The following is a 21,628-nucleotide window of genomic DNA, read 5'->3' as shown; positions in this document are numbered from 1 at the left end:
TTCAGGGGCTCTTATTTTCCAAATGAATTTCATGATTGCTTTTTCTATTTCTATGAAGCATGTCATTGCAAGTTTGATGGAAGTTGAGCATTGAATCAGCAACCCCTCTGGAAAGCAGCATGGATATTCCTCAAAAAAACTAGGAATGGATCCACCATTTGACCTGGTTATCCCATTCCTTGGCATATATCCAAAAGATTTAAAATCAGTGTAGTACAGTGACAAGCTTGTTTATATCAATGTTTATAGCAGCACAGTTCACAATAACTAAACTATGAAATCAACCTAGATGCCCAGCAACACACGAATGGAAAAAGATATTGTGGTATTTATACAGAATGGAATATTACTTCTCCATAAAGGAGAATGACTTTATGACATTTCCAGTAAATGGATGAAACTGGAGACTATTGTGCAAGTAAAATTAGCCAATCCCCCAAAACCAAAGGTCAAATACTTTACTGATATGTGGAAGCTGAACCATAGTAAAGGCAGGGAGGGTAAGAGAAGAAGTTCAGTAGAAAAAAAATGAAAGGAAAGGAGTGGTATAAGAGTACCAAAGATAGTAAAATAAATCTAACATTGTTTTCCTACGTACACATATGAAAATACCTAAGTGAATCCCACTATCATGCCCAATCACAATAATGGAATCCTAGTTAGTATAAATATTTCCCAAGCTTGTATAATTTTATCAAAGTGGATTCTACTGTCATACATAACAAGAAGAACTAATAAAACAAAAAAAATAGAACTTTGGGGTATAGAAATTGAAGACATCCTTGGAGGATGGAAAAAGACTTCTCATATTCTTGGATAGACAGAATTAAATTGTTTAAATGGTATAACTTAAAAGTGATATATAGATTCAAAGCAAATCTCCATCAAAATACCAATGTCATTCTTCAGATTAAGGAAAAAAAGAGTCCTAAAATTCACACAGAAGAATCAAAGACCCAGCAAAGCAATCCTGAGCAATATGAACCAGACTTCGCAAGACTTCACCTTGAGTTATACTGCAGAGCTGTAAAACCAAACCAGCATGGAACTGGCATTTCAGCAAACATGAAGACCAATGGAGTAGAGAACACAGAGCAAAGCCTCACAGATATGTTCACTTTGTCACTGATAATGTCACCAAGAACATAAGGGGGAGAAAAGAACATCTTTTTAACAAATGGTGCTGGAAAAACTGGATAGCTATTTGTGGAAGAATGAAGCTGGGAAGCTAGATTCCTATCACCCTGCAGTAATGTCAACGCAAAGTGTGTGAAAGACCTGGTCACAGATACCACAAAACAGAGGTTCCACACTGCAACATAGAGGCACAGTAATCATCTTCATCTTCACCTTCCTCAGTAAGACACCCAAAGAATAAGAACAAAACCAAGAAACAATGAGTGTGATAACATCCAAATGGAAAGCTGCCTATCTCTTGAGTTGTTTTTGTGTTTCCATACCTTTGCTTTCTAAACTGTATTTTGAAAGTTTAAAAATCTAACTTGTATGTGATAATTCTAAATTTAGTTTCATCTAGTTTAATATTTATGCTTTCCATCAAGGTATTTTATATAATTGTTAATATGCATATATTAGTTCATGATTTCTCATTTATAACCTTTTAATATATCATGTTTTATGTTGTTCACTAAGAATATATATAAACATATATTTATATAAACATATATATTTATGTGTATATATGTACATATATACATACATATATATTTATGTGGTATATATATATTTATATGTACATATATACACATATATATTTATGTTAGCTTATATACATATATACATATATATTTTGGTTGTACTAAGGATTGAACATAAGTGTGCTCTAACACTGAGAAACATTGAACTCAGAGGCACTCTACCACATCCTGAGCCCTATTTTGTATTTTATTTAGAGACAGAGTCTTACTGAATTCTTAGTGCCTCACTTTTGCTGAGGCTGGCTTTGAACTTGCAATCCTCCTGTCTCAGGCTATAAGCTGTTGGGATTACAGAAGTGCACCACTATTCCTGGCTTATTATTATTTTCTGAGACAGGATTTCTTTAAGTTGCTGAGGCAGATCTCAAGTTTGCAATCCTCCTGCATCAGCCTCCTGAGTCTCTGGAATTATAGACATGTGACACCACACCTGGCAATAACAATATATTTTGTTTCATTTATTTTCACAATTTAAGTGAAATTATGTTTTAACCAGCCTTTTCACTGCTGTGACTGAAAGACATGATAAGAACAATTGTAGAGGAGGAAACATTTATTTGAGGGCTCATGGTTTTAGAGGTATAAGCCCATATACTTCATTCCATGACTTCATTCCTCTGAGCTCCAGGTGAGTCAGAACATCATGGAAGAAGAATGTGGTAAAGGGATGCACCTCACATGATGATCAGAAGAGGAGAGAGAAACAGAGACTCCACTTGCTGGATACAAAATATATGCCCCAAAAGCATGCCCCCAATGACCCATCTTTTCCAGCCACATGCTACCCACTTTCAGTTATCACTCAGTTAATCCCATCAGGGAATCAATTCACAGATTGGGTTAAGGCTGTCATGACCCAATAATTTCTCCTCTAAAACTTATTGCATTGTCTCACACATGAGTTTTTGGGGTATACCTCACATCCATCCCATAGCAAGTAAAAACTCACGTAGCATGCTCTAGAATTCACAGTCTTTACCTGTGTCTGTTAATTTTTTGTAACAAATCCACTAGGATAAAGTATATACAGAAAGCTGGTAAAACCAAAGGTCGAATACTTTTACTGATATGTGGAAGCTAAACCACAGTAAAGGCAGGGAGGGGAAAAGGAAAAGTTCAGTAGGATTAGACAAAGGAAAATGAAAGGAAGGGAGTGGTATAAGAATACCAAAGATAGTAAAATAAATCTAACATTGTTTTCTTATGTACACATATGAAAATGCCTAAGTGAATCCCACCATCATGGTAATACAACCAAAGAAAGTGACATCAGAATGTCAGAAACATCTGCACACCTGTGTCCATTGCAGCACAATTCACAACAGCCAAGAAACGGAAACAAAGTGCCCATCAACTGATGAAAAGCCAACGAAATGTGACATACATACACAATGGAACACAATACATTCATAAAAAACACGTTTCTGTAATTTGCAACAAATATGGATGGAATTGTAGATAATTATGGTAAGTCAAATAGGCAAAGGCACAGAAAGAGAAATATCACTGGAGACACTTATATTCATATTAGTATATTTATGAATATGGTCATAACCCAAGTTTGTTCTTGTTTTACATGTGTGCTTTTTACTGGTGTGTGCTAGAGAAAATGTATATAGATCAAATGAATCAATCAAATATCCTTAATGAGTTTTTTTTTTGATAAGCCAGAACCAAAACAACTTGTGACTCCTCTCACCATTGTTGTACAGATATTGTATTTCTGGATATGTTTCCTTGTTTCTACACAATAAACTGACTTTTGAGGAGGTAAATATTTGACTTTAGAAACTTGACTTCCATACGCACCTTAATATGTGATTCAGCACATGGAAAAGATCTGAGAAGCACGACATTAAGTTATTGTGCATCCTACATTTTTTAAATCCAAATTTTAGAAACACTTTCATTCTAAAACTATCTTCTTGAACGCACTCTTGACCTCCATGTTCCTGAGGCTGTAGACCACAGGGTTCAGCATGGGGATGACCATGGTGTAGAACACAGCGGCAAATTTGTCTGTGTCCATGGAGTGACTGGAGCTGGGCTGTAAGTACATGAAGATAATTGTCCCATAGAAAATGGAGACAGCAGTGAGGTGAGAAGCACAGGTGGACAGAGCTTTCTGGTATCCTGCAACGGAGCGCATCTTTAGGATGGTGATAAATATGAATAGGTAGGATACGAAGATAACCAAAAGAGCAAAAAAGATATTCAAGCTGGCTACATAAAAAAGAACCAGCTCATTGTCATGCCTATCAGAGCAAGAGAGAGCCATCATTGCTGGAACATCACAGAAAAAGTGATGGACCACATTGGACTTACAGAAGGAGAGACTGAATATTTCTCCAACATGGATGGAGCCACTCAGAAGACCACAGACATGGCAGCCTATGACCATACAGGCACACACACCTGTAGTCATAGTGGTAGAGTAATGTAAGGGTTTGCACACAGCTGTGAAACGGTCATAAGCCATGGATGCCAAGAGGAAATTTTCCACAGTGGCAAAGGCTATAAAAATGAACATCTGAGCAGCACAGGCATTGTAGGAGATGACCTTGTCTCCTAGAAGGAGCCCAGCCATGGCTGTGGGAGTGACAGCAGAAGAGTAGCCTAAATCCGCCAGAGACAAGCTACCAAGAAAAAAGTACATGGGAGTGTGTAGACGAGAATCAGTGAGAATGAGAACAATCATCCCAAGGTTTCCAAGAACATTAATGAAGTAGATGAGGGTGATCATGATAAAGAGGGCCACCTGTAGTCCTGGGGCATTGGTGAGTCCTAGTAGGATGAACTCTGTCACTTCTGTCCTGTTCTCTATCCATGTTATTCGGGAATCAGGAGATGCTCTTTAGCAAAGAGAAATGAAGCACAAGAGTGTCAATAGGTGTTATGAAATAGATATTTTCCCCCAAATGAAACATTTATACAACAGGTGAATTATTTTCTTACAGCAATAATGTAGATTTTAAGCTCAAGAATGTGTAAATATGAGCTTAACCACAGAAGTTAGTGCATTAATTATTTTTGTAGATACAAACTTCTGAATTTGAAAATTCAATCCAAGTGAAACAGTATTTGTTAAATTTTATGTAATTTAAATTAATATTTGACAAATTTTATGAACATACAACAAGACATGTTGAGAAACATGTATATAATTATATATGTGTGTATAATTATATCGTATGTTATTGTGTGTGTGTGTATATATATATATCTCCTACATCACACACAAAAAATGAAGAAAGTGATGGTATCTAACTCAAAATATTATTGTGAGAATTTAATGTGAAAATACATAGAAAATAACATCTAAATTCCTGGTGATTAAGACCTTGTAAGTGTCAGCTATGATGATGTTATCCAAATGCAATGATGGACTGCATTGGTATTGGCTTAGAAGTAGGTGGCTGTATGCCAAGCTTCAGGGGTGGGTGATCTTAGTTTAGCAAAATAATGATAATTTCCAAGTATCACGAAACTCAACTGATGTAAACTTTGACACACACATCCCAGATCTATTTCAGTTTTAAAGAAAAATATTCAAAACCCATTTCTGTGGTCAGTAAGTCATAGTGAGTATAGCTGTCCTACTATTTTGCTAGAATTTCAGTTTTTTTTAAACTGAGTTTTATTGAAAATAGAAGCTTACTTACCTCCTTGGAAACATAACAATCTTGAACAGGAAGCTTGAAATCTGAAATTCAACCATAGATTAATGGTTCCATTATGTTAGAGAAGTTGTCTGTCTCCCGTAGTAGTTAATGGTCCCAACCTGTCTAAGGCAGGAAGGAAACAATCAAAACAGTCCTATTCTCAGGGATTCAAGTCCTGAGTCTTTCATGCATTCTTCTTGGTCTTTGGAGGAGTTAACTAACCTCCTTCTCAATTGTAAAATAAACACAATAAAACTATCTATTCCACAATATTTGCAGAATTGTGCTCTTAAATAGCAAATAAGGGAATGGCCATGAAACAGCAAGCTAACCGGGGGTTATCATTTTCAAGTCACCTAATAAAAATTTTATTTTCAGGTATTCCTTTAGCCATGTTGCAGCCTCAGAGAGAATCCCCAAATCAAGAGAATTCCTGTGTGCACAAGGAACTATCAAAAATAAGATGAATAAAGGATGGTGGAAGGGAGCGGAATTGAAATCTTGCCCCTCTGAAATAAAGTAACCCGGAGTCATGTTGATTTTCAGAAGCTAATACAGAGGGACCAGGAGTAAATTATAAAGACATGGATGTCTCAGAGGATGCCCCTCAAGGGAGCATCTGTAACTCTTCTTTCCTCTTTCCTAAGGAAGAAACAATTAAAGTGCCTGTGGGGACCAATTTGGAAATTTTGAGTATGCACAAGTGTTTTGTATCACATGTTAATGTATCAATAACAGTGATATGCACACTTTTTAGCATACAGTTTTGACTTTTTGTTAAATACATAGCTATGCAACCATTACCAAAATCACTTGAACTAATTTTCCAAGCTTCTTGGTGGCCAACCTCTTCTTTTACCTAGTGTCCTGGAAACCACTCAGCAGATTTTCCATCTAATTTTTCTTTTGCAAGAATGTCTTTCACTAGAACACGTGGGTTTTGATTCTGGCATCTTTCACTTAGCAGAAATTCATTTGGAGGTCCATGTGTGTTGTTAACTGTATCTTTAATGGAACTTTTAATTTTTTGGACTTATGTTTTATAAGATCAACTGTACACATTGTCTTTGTCATTTCCTAGTGCAGGACCATTTTTGTTGATTCTGGTATTTTGGTGATTATGAATAAGGTTGATATAAAAATTGGGTGACCTTTCTTGTTCAAGCAGAGGCTTGTATTTCATTAGGGCAAATACCCAGGAATTGGATCACTTTATCATATGGTACGTATATTTATTTGAACTGTTTGATTTATCAACGTTCATATAAATCAAAAAATGGTCAAAGCGAGTAGAATTGAATTCTAGTCTCTCTGAAATGAAGTCACCTGGAGTCATGTTAAATTTCAGAAGCTAATACATAGGGACTAAGAATGTTTACAGAAAATCCCAAACAGTTTATAGAAGTGGTTGTATCAGTTTTAATTCCCAAAAGTACTTCTTTCTAATTTCATCATATCTTTTTTTGCACTCAATTTGGTTTTCATTTTACTAAAATAAATTAATTTCCTATTTGCGGTTTCTGAAAGATGGCTCAAGTTTTCCCAACAAAATCTTTATTTTGTGTCAAGTTATTTTTATTTTTTAATGTTTCTTTTTATTTTTTAACTGAGCGATCATAGATGAATATCTTTTGGTATATATAGTGTGATTTTTATATCTTGACCTTGTTTCTCAATCTTAGAACACAAGTTATCCATCATTTAAAATATTATTATTTCTTTGTGATGGCAATATGCAAAGTCTTTTCTTCTATTTTTTGTATTTTTAATTTGTTCTAATTAGTTATACCTGACAGTTGAATGCACTATGATACATCATACATAAATGGAGTATAATTTCTCATTCTTGTGGTTGTATATGTTATAGAATCATACTAGTCTTGTAGTCATATATGAATATAAAGTAATGTTGTCTGTTTCATTCTACTATGCTTCTCACCTCTATATGCCCTCCCCTCCCTTCACTTACCTCTACTTAATCTAAAGTAACTCTATTCTCTAGACCCCATTGTTGTGAATTAGCATCTGCATAGCAGAGAAACATTTGGGTTTTGTTTTTTGGGGGATTGGCTTATTTCACTTAGCATGATATTTCTCAGCTACATACATTTATAGGCAAATGCCATCATTTCGTTTTTCTTTAAGGTGAGTAATATTCCATGACATATATACACACCACATCATGTGATTCTTTATTTAGAAGATCCAAAAATTCCACCAAAAATCTTCTAGAACTAATAAATGAATTCAGCAAATAGCAGGATATAAAATCAACACCTATGAATAAAACCCATTATTATTCATCAATAATGAATCTACTGAAAGAGAAATTTGGAAAATGATCCCATTCACAATAGCCTCAACGAAAATAAAATACTCAGGAATAAATCTAACAAAAGAGATGAAAGACCTCTACAATGAAATCTTCTAGATATTTTTAATGATATAATATTGTTAATTATTAGCTCTAATTATCCCCAGGGTAATATATTTTCCATTTTTCTCAAAGATATCTCAAGAGTCTTTTCATCAAAATATAAAATCAAACAGACTTACCATATCATCCCATAAAAGATCTTGGAGTGTTTTTATTTTATCATATATTTTTACCATATAGAAAATTGATCCATTTTCTCTTTTACAGTGTACTCTGAGCCTTTAATTCCAGGCATGTGCCATGGTTACATGTTTGTCCTGTTTGTTAGATTGCCTGAATTCATACCAAGTAATTCCACTTTATCAAATTTCAGTGTCTTATCGATAATGAAACTTATAATGTCATATCTCATAGGATGGTGAAGAAGATTATCAGATCACATATATATCAACTGCAGAACAATTTCTTACATGTATCAGGTATTCCATAAATTTCAATATATTAATATTTTATTGTTTATAAAAATTGAGGTAGCAGGGGTCATAAAAATAGTGTTGCCCAAGACTTTCAGCTACCTCTCTGCATGTTCTTGCCCTCTGCAGTATGACAGAGACAGGTACTAGCTGTGTCATTTCTGGGTAGGTTGGAGCACATGCATTACCTCCAGGTGTCTCTCTTCTGTCATGGATATTGAAAAGACTTCATAGTCCAGCAGGTGTAATTGCAGATGATGAAGCCCTTATCAGCCTAATGACTACATAGGGAGAGCCTTTATTTCACTACAAAACCTGTGTTCAAATTCTAATAAATTTTTTTCCATCAGTGGAAAAGTTAACAATAAAATTTACAGGTAAGGGCCAAGGATCCTGAAGAACCAAGATAATCATGAAAAAGATTTCTTGATTTCAAAGCTGAACACAAATAAAAACAAATTAAAGCAATTTAGTATTGTCTTAAGAATATAGGTCTAAGTCAATGAAATACAATTGATGCTCTTAAACCTATATGACTGTAGACAATTGATTTTTCTTATATGGCTGGATTTCTATTTAATAGGAAAAGAATAATTTTCAACAAATAGTTCTGGGGCAACTGGATAATTGTGTACAAAAGTATGAAGTTGGTTATTGTATATTGAATATTTCACAAGAGAGTAGACTTTGAGTAGCCTTAACACACACACAAAGGAAAAATGACAGTATCAGATGATGAATAGGTTAATTTTCTTGATTATAGTAATCACTTCACAATGTGCTTATACATTGTGCATATAAATCACATTGTATGATTATATCATATACATCATATTATATACCTTAATGAAATAAAAACAGTGAAGCTTCATTCCTACTTCATATCATTTACCAAAATCAACTCAAAATGAACAAAACTTATATTTGAAAGCCACAGACCTAAAACATTTACAAAATTTTGGTAAATATTCTAGACTTTAGGCTTGGCAATGATTTCTTGTGTATGACACCAAAACCCAAAAGAAAAAAATACATAAACTTAACATTACATGTTTGTGCCTCAAAGTATACTATCAAAAATGTGAAGATGAAACTATGGAATAGTAAAAGAGATATTTGTAAATCATACATCTAATAAGGGTTTATCATAGAGAATATATAAAGGATTTATACACCTCAGCAGCAGCAATGACAAAAGAAACTTCAATTTAAAAATGGGCAAAGCACTTAAATAGACATTTTTGCAAAGATTTGAAAAAGACCAATAAGTACTAGAAAAGATTTTCAAAATCATTGGTCAAGAGGTAAATGCAAATCAAAACTACAGTCTGATACCTCTTCACACCCATTAGAATAACTATTTATATGTATAAGCCCCAACAGAACAGAAACTAAAAGTGTTGGCAAGAATGTAGAGAAATTAAAATACTTTGACATTACGGATGGAAATACAAAGTTTTCCCATTGCTTTGGAAAACAGGATTGACTGTAATCGTCTTCAAAACAAACAGAATTACCACATTCGTGAGCCATTCTACCCCTAATTATATATCCCCCAAATGGGAGCAAGTTCATAAACAATATTTGTATGTAAATGTTCATAGCAACATTGTTAACTATTGACAAAATATAAAATGACCCAAACATCCATCAAGTAAGAATACATGTAGAAAATGCATCACAACACAAATCAAAAGAAATCAGAGCAATTTGGTATTGCTTTAAGACTAGAGATACAGTAATGAAACATATTAAAAGTCCAGAAACACATGCATTTATCTGTGGACTATTGATTTTTCCTAAGTGTGGCATGTTTCAATAATGGGAAAGGAACAGGAACCCAATACAATGGAACATTGACACCCACTATAATACAGATGAACCTTGAAAGCATTATGCTTGGCTGTGATGTGGCTCAGGGGTACAGCACTTGCCTAGTATGTGTGAGGCCCTGGGTTTGGCCCTCAGCATGACTAAATAAATAAATAATAGGAATAAAAAGGAAGAAAACATTGTGTTAAGTAAATGACATAAAAGTTTACATACTGTATGATTTCTTACATATGGCATATCCAAAATAAGTAAATCCACAGAGATTGAAAGTAGATTATTTGTTCACAAGATTAGGTGGAAGAGGGAGTGAGAAGGTATGATATATTTGTGAGTGAAAAAACAACTTTTGGAATTAGAAACATGTGATGGTTAAAGGACATTATGAATGCAACAGAAACTACTAAGTTGCAAACTAGTAAATTTTATTTTATGTAAATTCCATATAGGCCATTGCAGTCAAAAGGTAACTTTCCAAAGTGGCAAAGAGTACAAAAAAGAAATCTGAGCAGCACAAGCATTGCAGGAGATGACCTTATCAAGTGAAGATTATGGAGAGGGGAAGCTGCAGTTCTGGGGTGCTGGTCAGTAACCCAGGAAGATAAACTCACTCATTTCTGTGTTATTTTCCATGGATGGTGTGTTAGAACCACCAGGTGCTGTGTAGCAAGAGGAAAATTTTGATTTTGAAGAGAAAAACTCATTTGAACAGAAATAGAAAAGTGTAAGCATTACTTTTTATGATAATCATATTTTTCAGTAGTCTCTGTTTTCTCTGCACTTTAGTAAAAGCATTATCCTTTCAGCAGGAAAGGACATAATTTTTATTTCGGCATGTTTCTCCTGCCTACAGTTGCTGAATCACTCAAAATACTCCATTTAGGGAAAGGCCAGGGTGTGTACTTGAAGTTTCAGCAATTCACTTGGGTAAATGATGGCCAAAAGGGAATGGATACAGCTAGGAAAATTTTTGCAACCATGGTCTTCTCTGGGGAACAGACTCCCTTTTTAACACTTTCATCTCCTTATCATTACTTATATGTGTGAAGCTTTTGAGCTTTTGAGCTAGTTCTTGGTGGGACACACGATGGGTTATTATGAACTATACTCATGCCACAGTTCTGTAGGACATTAGACCTTATGACTTCTACTTAACATGTTTTGGCAATACTGATGCTCAAAATCATCAAACCCAATTGAAAGACATTAAATAAAATCTAAATTAGGAAAGACATCTTTTGTTCATGGCTCAAAGTCCTAAAGTTGGAAATACTCTTCAATGTGTCTTCAGTGTTGATGTCTTCTCTTTCCACCTTCAGCTGGCTTTGCAGAATATAGTAAACGGATCATAAAATTCATATTGGAAAATTGGGGTTACAGGTGTGCTCCTCTGTGTCTGAACACTTTTTTTGTTTGTTTGTTTGTTTTGGGGCTTTTCTTCTTAAGTGTTTCAAGTGTTTTCAAAACAAGCCTCTTGGGACCTCTAGATTCAAGTAAGCTCCCGGACACTGTCACAGTTGCAAGAGTCTTAGGGAGCATTATATATGTGCTTGGGTTATTTATTCACCAACATTAAACCCCAGGACCAAAGATGTGAGAAAGCAGGACTCCTTTATCTATGTTGATTGTAGAGGCAAAGGTGGTCAATGTGAAAAGCAATGGAATTTTCCTTGGAACTGGGCTGTGATGAGAGGTGCCTACCATGATCGTAACCTACTGTTTCCTCCCCAGTCCCTTCCTTCCAGTTTCTGCAGGCAGGAAATAATCTTCTCTGAAGACACTTGATAACAGTCCCATCAAATGAAAATACATCCTTCCAATGCACTGCTTTCAGATATTCTGGGTTTAGTTTAGCTGCTAGATATGCTGATTGATGCCTTCACCCCAATATCCAGGCAAGCCCATCTTCTTAAGGAAGCCCACTCTATTTCTGGTAACATCATGGGCCACAGAGAGGTGGAAAGGGGCCAAGAACATAGTGATCTCCCAGAAATACTCCTCCAGGAAAGCAATTTTATGAATGAGGTCTTCCAGACAAATGACATCAAACCCCTGGAGCCGCTCAATCAATGTGCTGTCTCTCAGCAGGATGTTTGTCCATGTTTTGTCTTTGCTTGTCCTTGTTCAAGATGAGTTCCAGGGCAGATCTCAGACCAGATCTCAGATTTGGAAATCCCCAGGTCACATAAGTTTCTACTAAGCATTTTTAGGCTTTGAGAGGTGACTTTTAAGAAAGACACCACTAAAGATTTCCTTCAGATGAAGTCTTGCAATGGTCTTCTGCACCAGTAAACTCATCCCATCAATCCTTTGGATGCTTACAACAAAGGCCAACAAGTGTCTATCAGGCATTTCCAAAGCACAAGATTTTACTTCTAGTCATGTAATATGCACTTGGTCGCGTTTCTGATGCCAGGAATCATGTAGGAATGATTCCAGTCACTTAAATCTGAAGCCTTTTCCTTCTCTCTCCTTCTTTATCCAAAGTGCCTACTTTGCCTGGGTAGCTTTAAGGGCCTGCTAATTGTTCCTTTTTTTCAGGAGATTTTCTGGAACCAGGGAGATCTTTTTACTTCGCTTTTCCTCCACCATCTTCCCAGGGCTGTGATTACTGCTCATGTGCCCTGAACACTTTTTTAATGTAAAAAAGCCATAGAAGAGTCTTCTAAAGGCACAAAAGAAGTATTGGCTCATTTGCCATATGAAGTAGACTTTCAAGCTATGATCCAAGTACTTCCTATAGGAAAAAAGTAATTGGAAAATGGGAAGGGTCAAGAGAAATGGAAGATGGCCAAGTAGAGGACAGCTGCCTTCCAAGTTTTTCTGAGGCTCAGGACCAAAGCAGGAGGGTGCAATTTTTCAATGAGATGATTGAAAGATGGATTTTACTACAATTCAATATTGGACATTCAAAGTGGCTTAGGGACTCAGATATTTGGGTACAATAAACATGGGAACCAACCCAGATTTCACATCAGCACTGAACAGTGGACGTTCACCACAGACAGAGGGAGGGAGAATACAGATTTCCTATGGAAAAACCTGAGATAAAAAAATGCTGTGTAATCTTAGCTGATCCTTCAGCTTCACTGTGCACTCCCTTCATGGAGCTGAGGTGGAAGCCATCTTAGGGCAAGTGGGCTGCTGAGAGCCATAGCCGAGTAGGATGGCATTTTTGGTTGAAAGGTGACACCAGCAAGCCATTGAGATGATAATGGTTATGTTAAAATGTGTATTCAATTGGATATTAGACCCCTGCTGTCTGCCTTGGCCTGCTACTTTGGAGCTCTTGCAGGAATTCCCAGAGGGAGAGTTCCCATTGGTTGGGGATGTGCGGTAAGAGGGATTTCCGGAGGAGGGATTTCCTGTTGGTGTGGTGTGTCCCGGGAGAAGGCCGCGTGCGTGGCGTTTGCGGGAGTTTTGGAAATAAAGTTTGTTCCTGCCTGAGTGGCTTGTGATTTTGTGCCCAGCCAGACTGCGGCAGTGGGCCACAGAGGTGGCTCTGGGAGATGGGAGATCAGAGAAAACACTACTGCGAATCCAACCAGGTGACTATCACATGACCTAGGATGTGCCTGGTGGGATGTGAGTGAAACAGGTACCGAGTGGACTCTACCCACTGGGATGTGAGTTGGAAGAGGGAAGGGAGCTTGATTCACTTCCCCTTTGGGTCTGCATCTCACATGAGCAGCTGAAGCAGGCCAGAGGTCTGAGTGGGCAGGAGGATACACTCAGGGACTAAGCCAGGAAAGGGTGTGCTTGTGGGCAGCAGTGAGTGGAGGACTGGCCCCACCCTGCCCCACAGTGGAATCCTTGGAAGCTCCTGAGTTCCAGACCCACCTAAGAGATTGGTTACTGTCTTGGGATGGGTCAATCTTGTCTCTCCAAAGAAGGAACCGCCCAACAACGTTCCTGAGAGCTGTCTAAGCCTCACTCACAGAACTCAGAAGCTGTACCCTGGGAGCTCATTGAACTGGTCTCAATGGACAAAATAACAACTCATACTGGTGAGAAGGGAAGTTGGGTCTTATATCAAACAGCTTCAATTTTAGGCCACTCCAACTGACAACTCAGAGAGCAGCAGAGAAATGGAAATGGGTTAAGAACTCCCACTGCTTGCTCTCTTAATGGTACAGAACTGAAGAAGAATTGGAAAGAAAACCTGTTGGATAGAGACAGTGCCACCCAAACTGGCTGACTATTTTGTCCACCTTCTTGGAGGGTTTTTTTCATTCTTTATTAAGAAATTTTTTTCTCTCTCTCTGTATGTTTGTGTGTATACATGTGAATTCTTGCTATGCTGATGACTTCAGGGACATAAATACACACATTTATTTGTTTCATTTTTAGAGTATTTAAAATGTAGTCAATTTTCCTTGCCTTGTTTTTGAGGATTCAGGATTTGGGGATTTGGTTTTGTATTATTTTCATGAGTTTATGTCTCTTGTTTTTCTTCTCCTGCTGATGGCCAAATTCTATTGTTCTCTCTCCCTCTCTCGCAATACTTGATTCTCCTGTTTGTCCCCCATTTTCCATGTAAACATTACCTGCTACATCTGTTTACTTTTTGAAATCATGTACTCCTTTTTAACTTCCTAACACATTTTCTTTTTTCCTAATTAACCGTACTTTTACCATGTTTCAGAACTAATTGGTTTATATAACTCTGCCCCCATCATCAATGCTGATGAAATCATTACTGTTATGGATGAACATAATTGACACCTGCTGTTTCCTTTAAAGTCTGATCTAGCTCATGGTTATTACTTTTACTGTTGACAATTGCTGAATCCACAATTCTTGTTTAGTGATGGTAATTATTATTGAGGGTGTCATAGTAGGGGCTGGGTATTTACTGTAATGCTGTGTATTGTTTGCGATGGTTCTTTCTATTCTTTATTTCTCCCCATTATGTGAGGTGCTGGAAACCTACAGGGACAGTAAAAGTTCACATATCACATATGCACTAAACTCAACCGAAAGACAGCACACCTTCACACACAAATTAATGACACCCAATTTCCAGCTATACTTTAATAAAATAAATACAAGAGACAAAAACCCAAACTACTTCCTAGACTATACAATTCCAACCCCATTCAAGTTGAGGAGATCATTAATACACTAGACATCTTCTTAGACACCTATTGCTGAATTCATGTTCTAGTTCCCAGCTCTTTGTTTTTGTTGTTGGTAATGTTGTTAAATGCTGACTCCACCTTTCTTATATGGGTGACAAATAGTATCACAGACATCAAAGTAGACACCAGACCTTTAACACAGAGTTGTACATTTGTTGACAGACTTAGCACCACTCCTGGCTCCCCCTCCCTCTACAGGGGCTGGAAAAGAGATTGGACACTTAAGGATCCCAGAGTAGAGACCTTACAGCTAAGATATACATCTCAGTGAAACCACAGTGAATCTCACCCCTACCAAGTCTTATTCCAAATAAAAGAAATGAGGAGACAAAAACGTCAAACCAACAACAAAGAACCAAAGAGGAAGAACCAGAGAGGGAACTCAGGTCATATCCCTTGGCATCACATATGTCAAAAGCAGAAGCCCCAGAACAAATGAAATAAGTACACACATAAGGACAAGTGTAAAAAATTGGTGGGGGGATGCAGCTCCATTAATGCCCAAGTCTAAAACCTCTGAAAACATGAGGAAATGGGCAAATAAATCTCCTCTCCCAAATCCACAATTCTCCCACAAAGGATCCCACTGATACAGAGTTAGATGAAATACTAGAGAAAGATTATAAAAACTGATTACCAAAATGTTCAATGAATTAAGAGAAAATCTCAAAAAGGAATTAAGAGAACAATTACATGAGATTAAAGGCCACTTTCATAAAATACTAAACATAGTGAAAAGAAACCAAGCAGAACTCCTAGAAATGAAAGACACCATCAATGAAATGAAAATCTCTCTGGAAGGCATCACCAGCAGATTAAAATGTGTAGAAAATAGACCCTGAGCCCTTAAAGATGGAACTTCAGGCCTTGAAGACAGGTTGGTTATATGATCTTCAGAACACAGAAGGCAATAAAGAAACAAAAAAAGGATAGAACCTGACCAGAACATACAAGAATTCTGAAACCACATTAAAAGATCAAATTTAAGAATCACTGGGATAGAAAAGAACAGGGAGATACAAATTAGAAGCATAAGGAACAATTTCAAAGACACCCACAGGCTAAAGGTACAAGGATGGAAAAATATTTTCATGCATTCAGACCATGAAAATAAACAGGATTGGCTACTTTCATATCTGAAGAAGAAAATTTGAAGGAAAAATTAATCAGAAGAAACAAAAAAAAATGCCACTACATGCTAATAAAGGAAAAATTAAACAAGGACATACAGTGATAGTAAGGATTTATGCCCCAAATGTCAGTGCAACCAAATACATAAAAAATTATATTCCATGACGTTAAGTCCCACATAAACACCAACACAATATTGGGGTATTTGAATACCCTCTTATCACCAATAGACAGGTCATCAAAACATAAAATCAATAAAGCTATTTCCAACCTAAAGAACACTATAAATCAAATTGACCTAATGGGCATCTACACAATACTGCATCCCCAAAAAGCTGAATTTATCTTCTTCTGAGATGTGCATGGGACTTTATCCAAATTAGGTCATATTCTAGGCTACAAAGTAAATCTTATCAAATATTTAAAAAATCAATATAATTTCATTTATCCTATCAGATCATAATGAAATTAAACTGAAAATCAACAGCAGAAAGATAATAGAAATTGTATAAAGACAATGTGGGTATGTTAAATATTAACATATTTACAGGGGCTGGAAAGAGACTGGACACTTTAGGATCCAAGAGTAGAGACCCTGCAGCTAAGATATACATCTCAGTGAAACCACAGTGAATCTCACCCCTACACAGTCCTATTCCAACTAAAAGAAGGGAGGAGACAAAAACTTCAAACCAACAACAAAGAACCAAAGAGGAAGAACCAGATGGGGAACTCAGATCACATCCCTTGGCATCAACACATATGTCAACATATGAACAGTACACTTAAAATTGTTTAGATGATGTTTACCATACCAAAATCAAAATAAGCAAATGAAATACAGACACACACAGACACACACACACATATACACACAATTCAATTTGAATTCATTCTAGTCCAACTTCCTCAAGGGAGTTCTGAGGGCCAGATGTCCAAAATCAGTATCATTGAGCTGAAATCAAAAAAGAGGGCTATGTTCCTTCCAGAAGCCTCTGGGCAAATTGGTCCTTGTCACCATCTTGAGGTGGCTGCCCTCATTCCTTAGCTTCTGCCAGTGCAAATCCGATCTGTCTCCACTGCCACCTTGCTTTCTTCACTTTGTCTTTTTTAACTTCCCTTTTCCTTGATCTTTTTAAATGCCCTGAAATTCACAAAACATATGAATTACTCCCTTTGAATGTACAACGTGATGACAGTTAGCACATTCACACTGAGGTGCAGCTACCTCTATCGATCAAATTGCAAACATTTTCATTATCTATACAGTGCACACAGAGTTGCACATTTAAACACATTAGTATATAACTGTTTTATCCTATGTCCTCTGTCCAAGGTGATCACTGATCTGCTTTTGTATGAATTCATCTATTCTGAGCATTTTGTTTTTTTAAAAAAAATTATCAAATAGGTGACTTTTATCTAACTAATTTCAATTATCATGATTTCAAGGGTCACCATTACTTCAGCATTTTATGGATACTTTACTTTTTTATGACTGAAAAATATTCATTGTATTGATATACCATATTTGTTTTTCCATTCCTCAGATGACAAGTATTTGATATAACAATTGTGAATAATTCTACTACGAAAATCATGTACAAATATTTGTCTAACTACTTTCAAATCTTTGAGTGCATAATTAGGATCTTAATGGTTGAGTCCTGGTAATTTAGCTTTTTGTGGAACTGCCAAACTGTTTTCCACAGCAGGTGCACCATTGTATACCCCCATCAGCAATACACGAGGTTTGTTTTTTCTCCACATTTTTAACAACACATGTGTCTCAATTTTTAAAAAATAAGTCATGCTAGCAATGGTAAAGTACTATTTCATTGAGCTTTTGATTAGAAATTTCATAGTGACTACTTATATTGCTTATTGGTCATTTGCATATATTCTCTTCCTTTTTTGTTGTTGTTTGTGTTTTATTTATTTTTGTTCTGAGATTTTTTTGGTGTTTGTTTGTTTGTTTGTTTGTGTTGTTGTTGTAGTTTTGGCTGGGGCCTCTGGCCTTCTAGCCAGGTTCTCAGGTACCACTGAGCTCCATCCCCAGCCTGGTCATTTGTATGTAGTCTTTAAAGAAATGTTCATTCAAGTCTTTTGCCTATTTTTTAGTAGGGTTGCAAGTCTTTTTGTTGTTAATTTGTGGAGGTTCTTTATATAATCCAGACATTAAAACCTATCAGACATAAAATTTGTAAGGAGTTTATTCCTTATTTTGTAGGCTGCCTTTGCAATGCTTGATACCCAGTGATGAACAGAAGTTTTAAGTTTGGATGAAGTCCAAGTCATCAAATTTTTTCTTTCGGTTCTTACTCTTTAAAAATGTTTTTATGGGTGCATTATAGTTATACATGACAGTGGGACTCATTGGGACGTACTCATAAATGCATATAACATAGCTTCATTTCACTCCCAGTATTTCCCCTCTTCTTCCCTTCCCCACCCTGCTTCCTCTACTCTATTGGTCTTTCTTCTATTTATTTTTTAATTGGTTAATTATATTTGTGTATGAAATCAGAATACACTGTGATATATCCATACATGAACATAGAATAATTTGGTCAAATTCATTCCCCAGTTCTTTCCTTACTTCCCTCCTCCCTCCCTCCCCCTTGCTTTGTGGGGAAGTGCTAGCCTCCAGCAAGTAAAAACTGGATTTCCACACATTCAGGAGCCTCTTAAACTTTTCTGTTTAGCACAGACCGACAGCTCACCTCCTGCAAATCTGAAGCTATAATAAAGTAAATAAGTGTATTCAGTGAAACTCCAGCAACAATGCTCTGACAGTCCATCTCTGACACTCAGCACAGCCACATCTCCCACACAGAGGTCATTATGATACACTGTTGGGGTTGGTTCTCATCATTTAGTTTGTATCCTAGAATCCATTACGAAATCCAAAGTCATGAATTTTACCCATGGTTTCTTCTAACAATTTTATGGTTTTTCACTCTTGTTTCAGTTCCTGATATATTTTGAGTTGATCTGGTATTTCCACTTGTCCTAATGTTATTTGTTGATGAGAATGTTTTTCTCCATTGAGTAAAATCGTCACCCTTGTCAAAATTCAGTTGACCATGGACACATGATGTTTTCCTGAACTGTTAATTCCATTCCATGGGTTTGCATAAACCAGTGCCACATTGCAATGACTGAGGGTTGAGGAGTGCATTTTGAATTTGGAATGAGTGTGTGCTTCTACTTTGTTCTCCTGCAAGATTACTTTGGCTATTGAGCGTCCTTTGAAATTCAATACGACTTTTTGTATTGGCTTTTACATTTCTGAAAACAAGCCATTAGCATCTTGGTAGAGATTTCATTTAATCTATAGATTACTTTGGAAATTATTGCCATTTAAAATACTTACTCTTAAAATCAATGAAAATTTAAAGTGTAGGGGTTTTGCACTTCAGCAACTTTTTTTTTTTGTACATGCAAGATATATGTGTGTAGCTTTTTGGTAAAATCCATTTCTGAATATTTGATTGACTTAGATGCTGCTATCAGTGGAATTATTTTGTATATTTTCTTTTAAGATTACTTATGGCCAGTATGTAGAAGTGCAGTAGAATTTGGTCAATAAATCTTAAATCCTGTGATATTACTGATTAATATTATTAGGTAATACTTTTTAAATACATATTTAAGACTTTTATTGTAGAATTTCATGTCATCAGAAAATAGATATAGTTTGCTTCTTTCCAATTTAGTTTCTTTTATTTCCCTTGCCTATGGTCTGGCCTGAACTTCTGGTACAAATTTGAGTATAAGTGATGAAAGCAGAAATACTTGCATCTGATGTTTTTGGGAAATCTTCAGTCTTTCACTTTGGATTATGATCTTAGCTATGGTTTGTGTATGTTCTTTTTAGCTTCTGTATGTTCACTTCAGTTTCTATCTTCCTGAATATTCTCTATGAAAAGAAGTGGAACATTGGCAAATGCTTATTCTGGATTACAGAAATGATCTTGTTGCTCTCTTCATTATAATAATATGGTTTATTACATGGATTACTTTTTGTATACTGAAGAACCTTTACATTTTTTGGAGTAAATTCAACTCAGTCATATTCATAGTTATGTTTATTCAGGATGGATTTGTCCTGTGAGTGTTTTTTTTTTTAACATTGCTTCACTATATTAAACAAGAGTATAGTTTAATTTCACTAATGTTCTTGTCTAGATTGGTTATGAGGTTATGCTGACTTTGAAGAATGAGTGAGGCAGTATTTCCAATATATATACCCAGAAGATATAAAACATACATTAAAATAAAAAAATAGTGAAATGAAGAGTTAGGTTAGCTTTATTTGTAATCTCCAAAACTGAAAACAGCATAAATGTCCCTCAATGAGGAAATGTAAAACTCAATATGCATAATAGAGATTACTGGTATGCATAACTTGGTATGAATGGACCTTAGTTACATTACACTAGTTGAATGAAACAAATGTGTAATATCCTAGGGGCATCGTCAAGGATATTATAGGCAAATGTAAAACCAAAAGGAAAAAGTTGATGGTGTTTTCCAGGAGATACAATTGACCATCATGGTTAAGAAAATTTATTATGGGTGATTGTGATAGTGGTTCCATGAATATACATTTGAAAAACAAAAATTTAAAGCTCTATACTAACAAATATGCATATTGGGGTTTCAGTTATATATTAAAGATTAAAAATGAGAAATAATAACACAATTATATTTGTGCACACTTAAACTATCCAGCTTAATCCCACAGGTAGTTTAATTCTTCTTTCCTTACAAAGTGAGATGAAACACTAAAGATTCCCTCATGGGAGAACATCCCAGGAGAGCTCTGTGTATTCATCATTCCCTGCTGATGTACATGCATCTGTCTCTGAAGTCTGACAGAATTCCAGGTGTTTATTTTAGAGGCTGGCATGCAGTGCCCCTGTGGTCATTATTAATTCATCTGAATATTATTATCTGGGAGTACAGGCAGGTTTTCTTCCAGCCACAAGCCTTGCTGTGAGTGCACATGGTCAAGAAAAATACCCCAAGATTGAAATTATATTGATTGATTATGACACAATAACCACTAAGCTAACTGTGTTTAAATTTTATTATTTGCAAACATACTACTGTGGATGATATTGAAGATGTAACATTATAATGTTTCTTTTACAGAAAAGGAGGAGGTGAGTCCTCCACAGACACAGTAAGAATGCATTGTAGATTCAAGACTCACATGCTTACTAGTCTTTTCTCCATGTGTCCCTTCCTGCCTTAGGGACCTCAGAATCTTTTGACCATTATCCACCAG

At 36.0% G+C, this 21,628-nt stretch overlaps 1 protein-coding gene and 1 pseudogene across 1 annotated transcript; both read right to left on the bottom strand.

Moving 5' to 3' along the window:
- Positions 1-3,624: 3,624 nt before the first annotated feature.
- LOC114099814 (olfactory receptor 5B2-like) lies at positions 3,625-5,436 on the bottom strand. The gene is made up of 2 exons (XM_027944327.2): positions 5,381-5,436; positions 3,625-4,570 (listed from the first exon to the last, which is right to left on the bottom strand). The coding sequence occupies exons 1-2, from the start codon at positions 5,434-5,436 to the stop codon at positions 3,625-3,627; spliced, it is 1,002 nt and encodes a 333-aa protein (XP_027800128.2).
- Positions 5,437-11,905: 6,469 nt separating this feature from the next.
- On the bottom strand, positions 11,906-12,679 carry LOC114099723 (large ribosomal subunit protein uL30-like 1 pseudogene; annotated as a pseudogene).
- Positions 12,680-21,628: the final 8,949 nt, after the last annotated feature.

This window comes from Marmota flaviventris, chromosome 9 (assembly GCF_047511675.1).
Source record: "Marmota flaviventris isolate mMarFla1 chromosome 9, mMarFla1.hap1, whole genome shotgun sequence".
In the NCBI taxonomy this organism is placed as follows: domain Eukaryota; kingdom Metazoa; phylum Chordata; class Mammalia; order Rodentia; family Sciuridae; genus Marmota; species Marmota flaviventris.
Note: the sequence above shows the minus strand (reverse complement) of the source record. Positions and strands in the feature narration are given on the sequence as shown.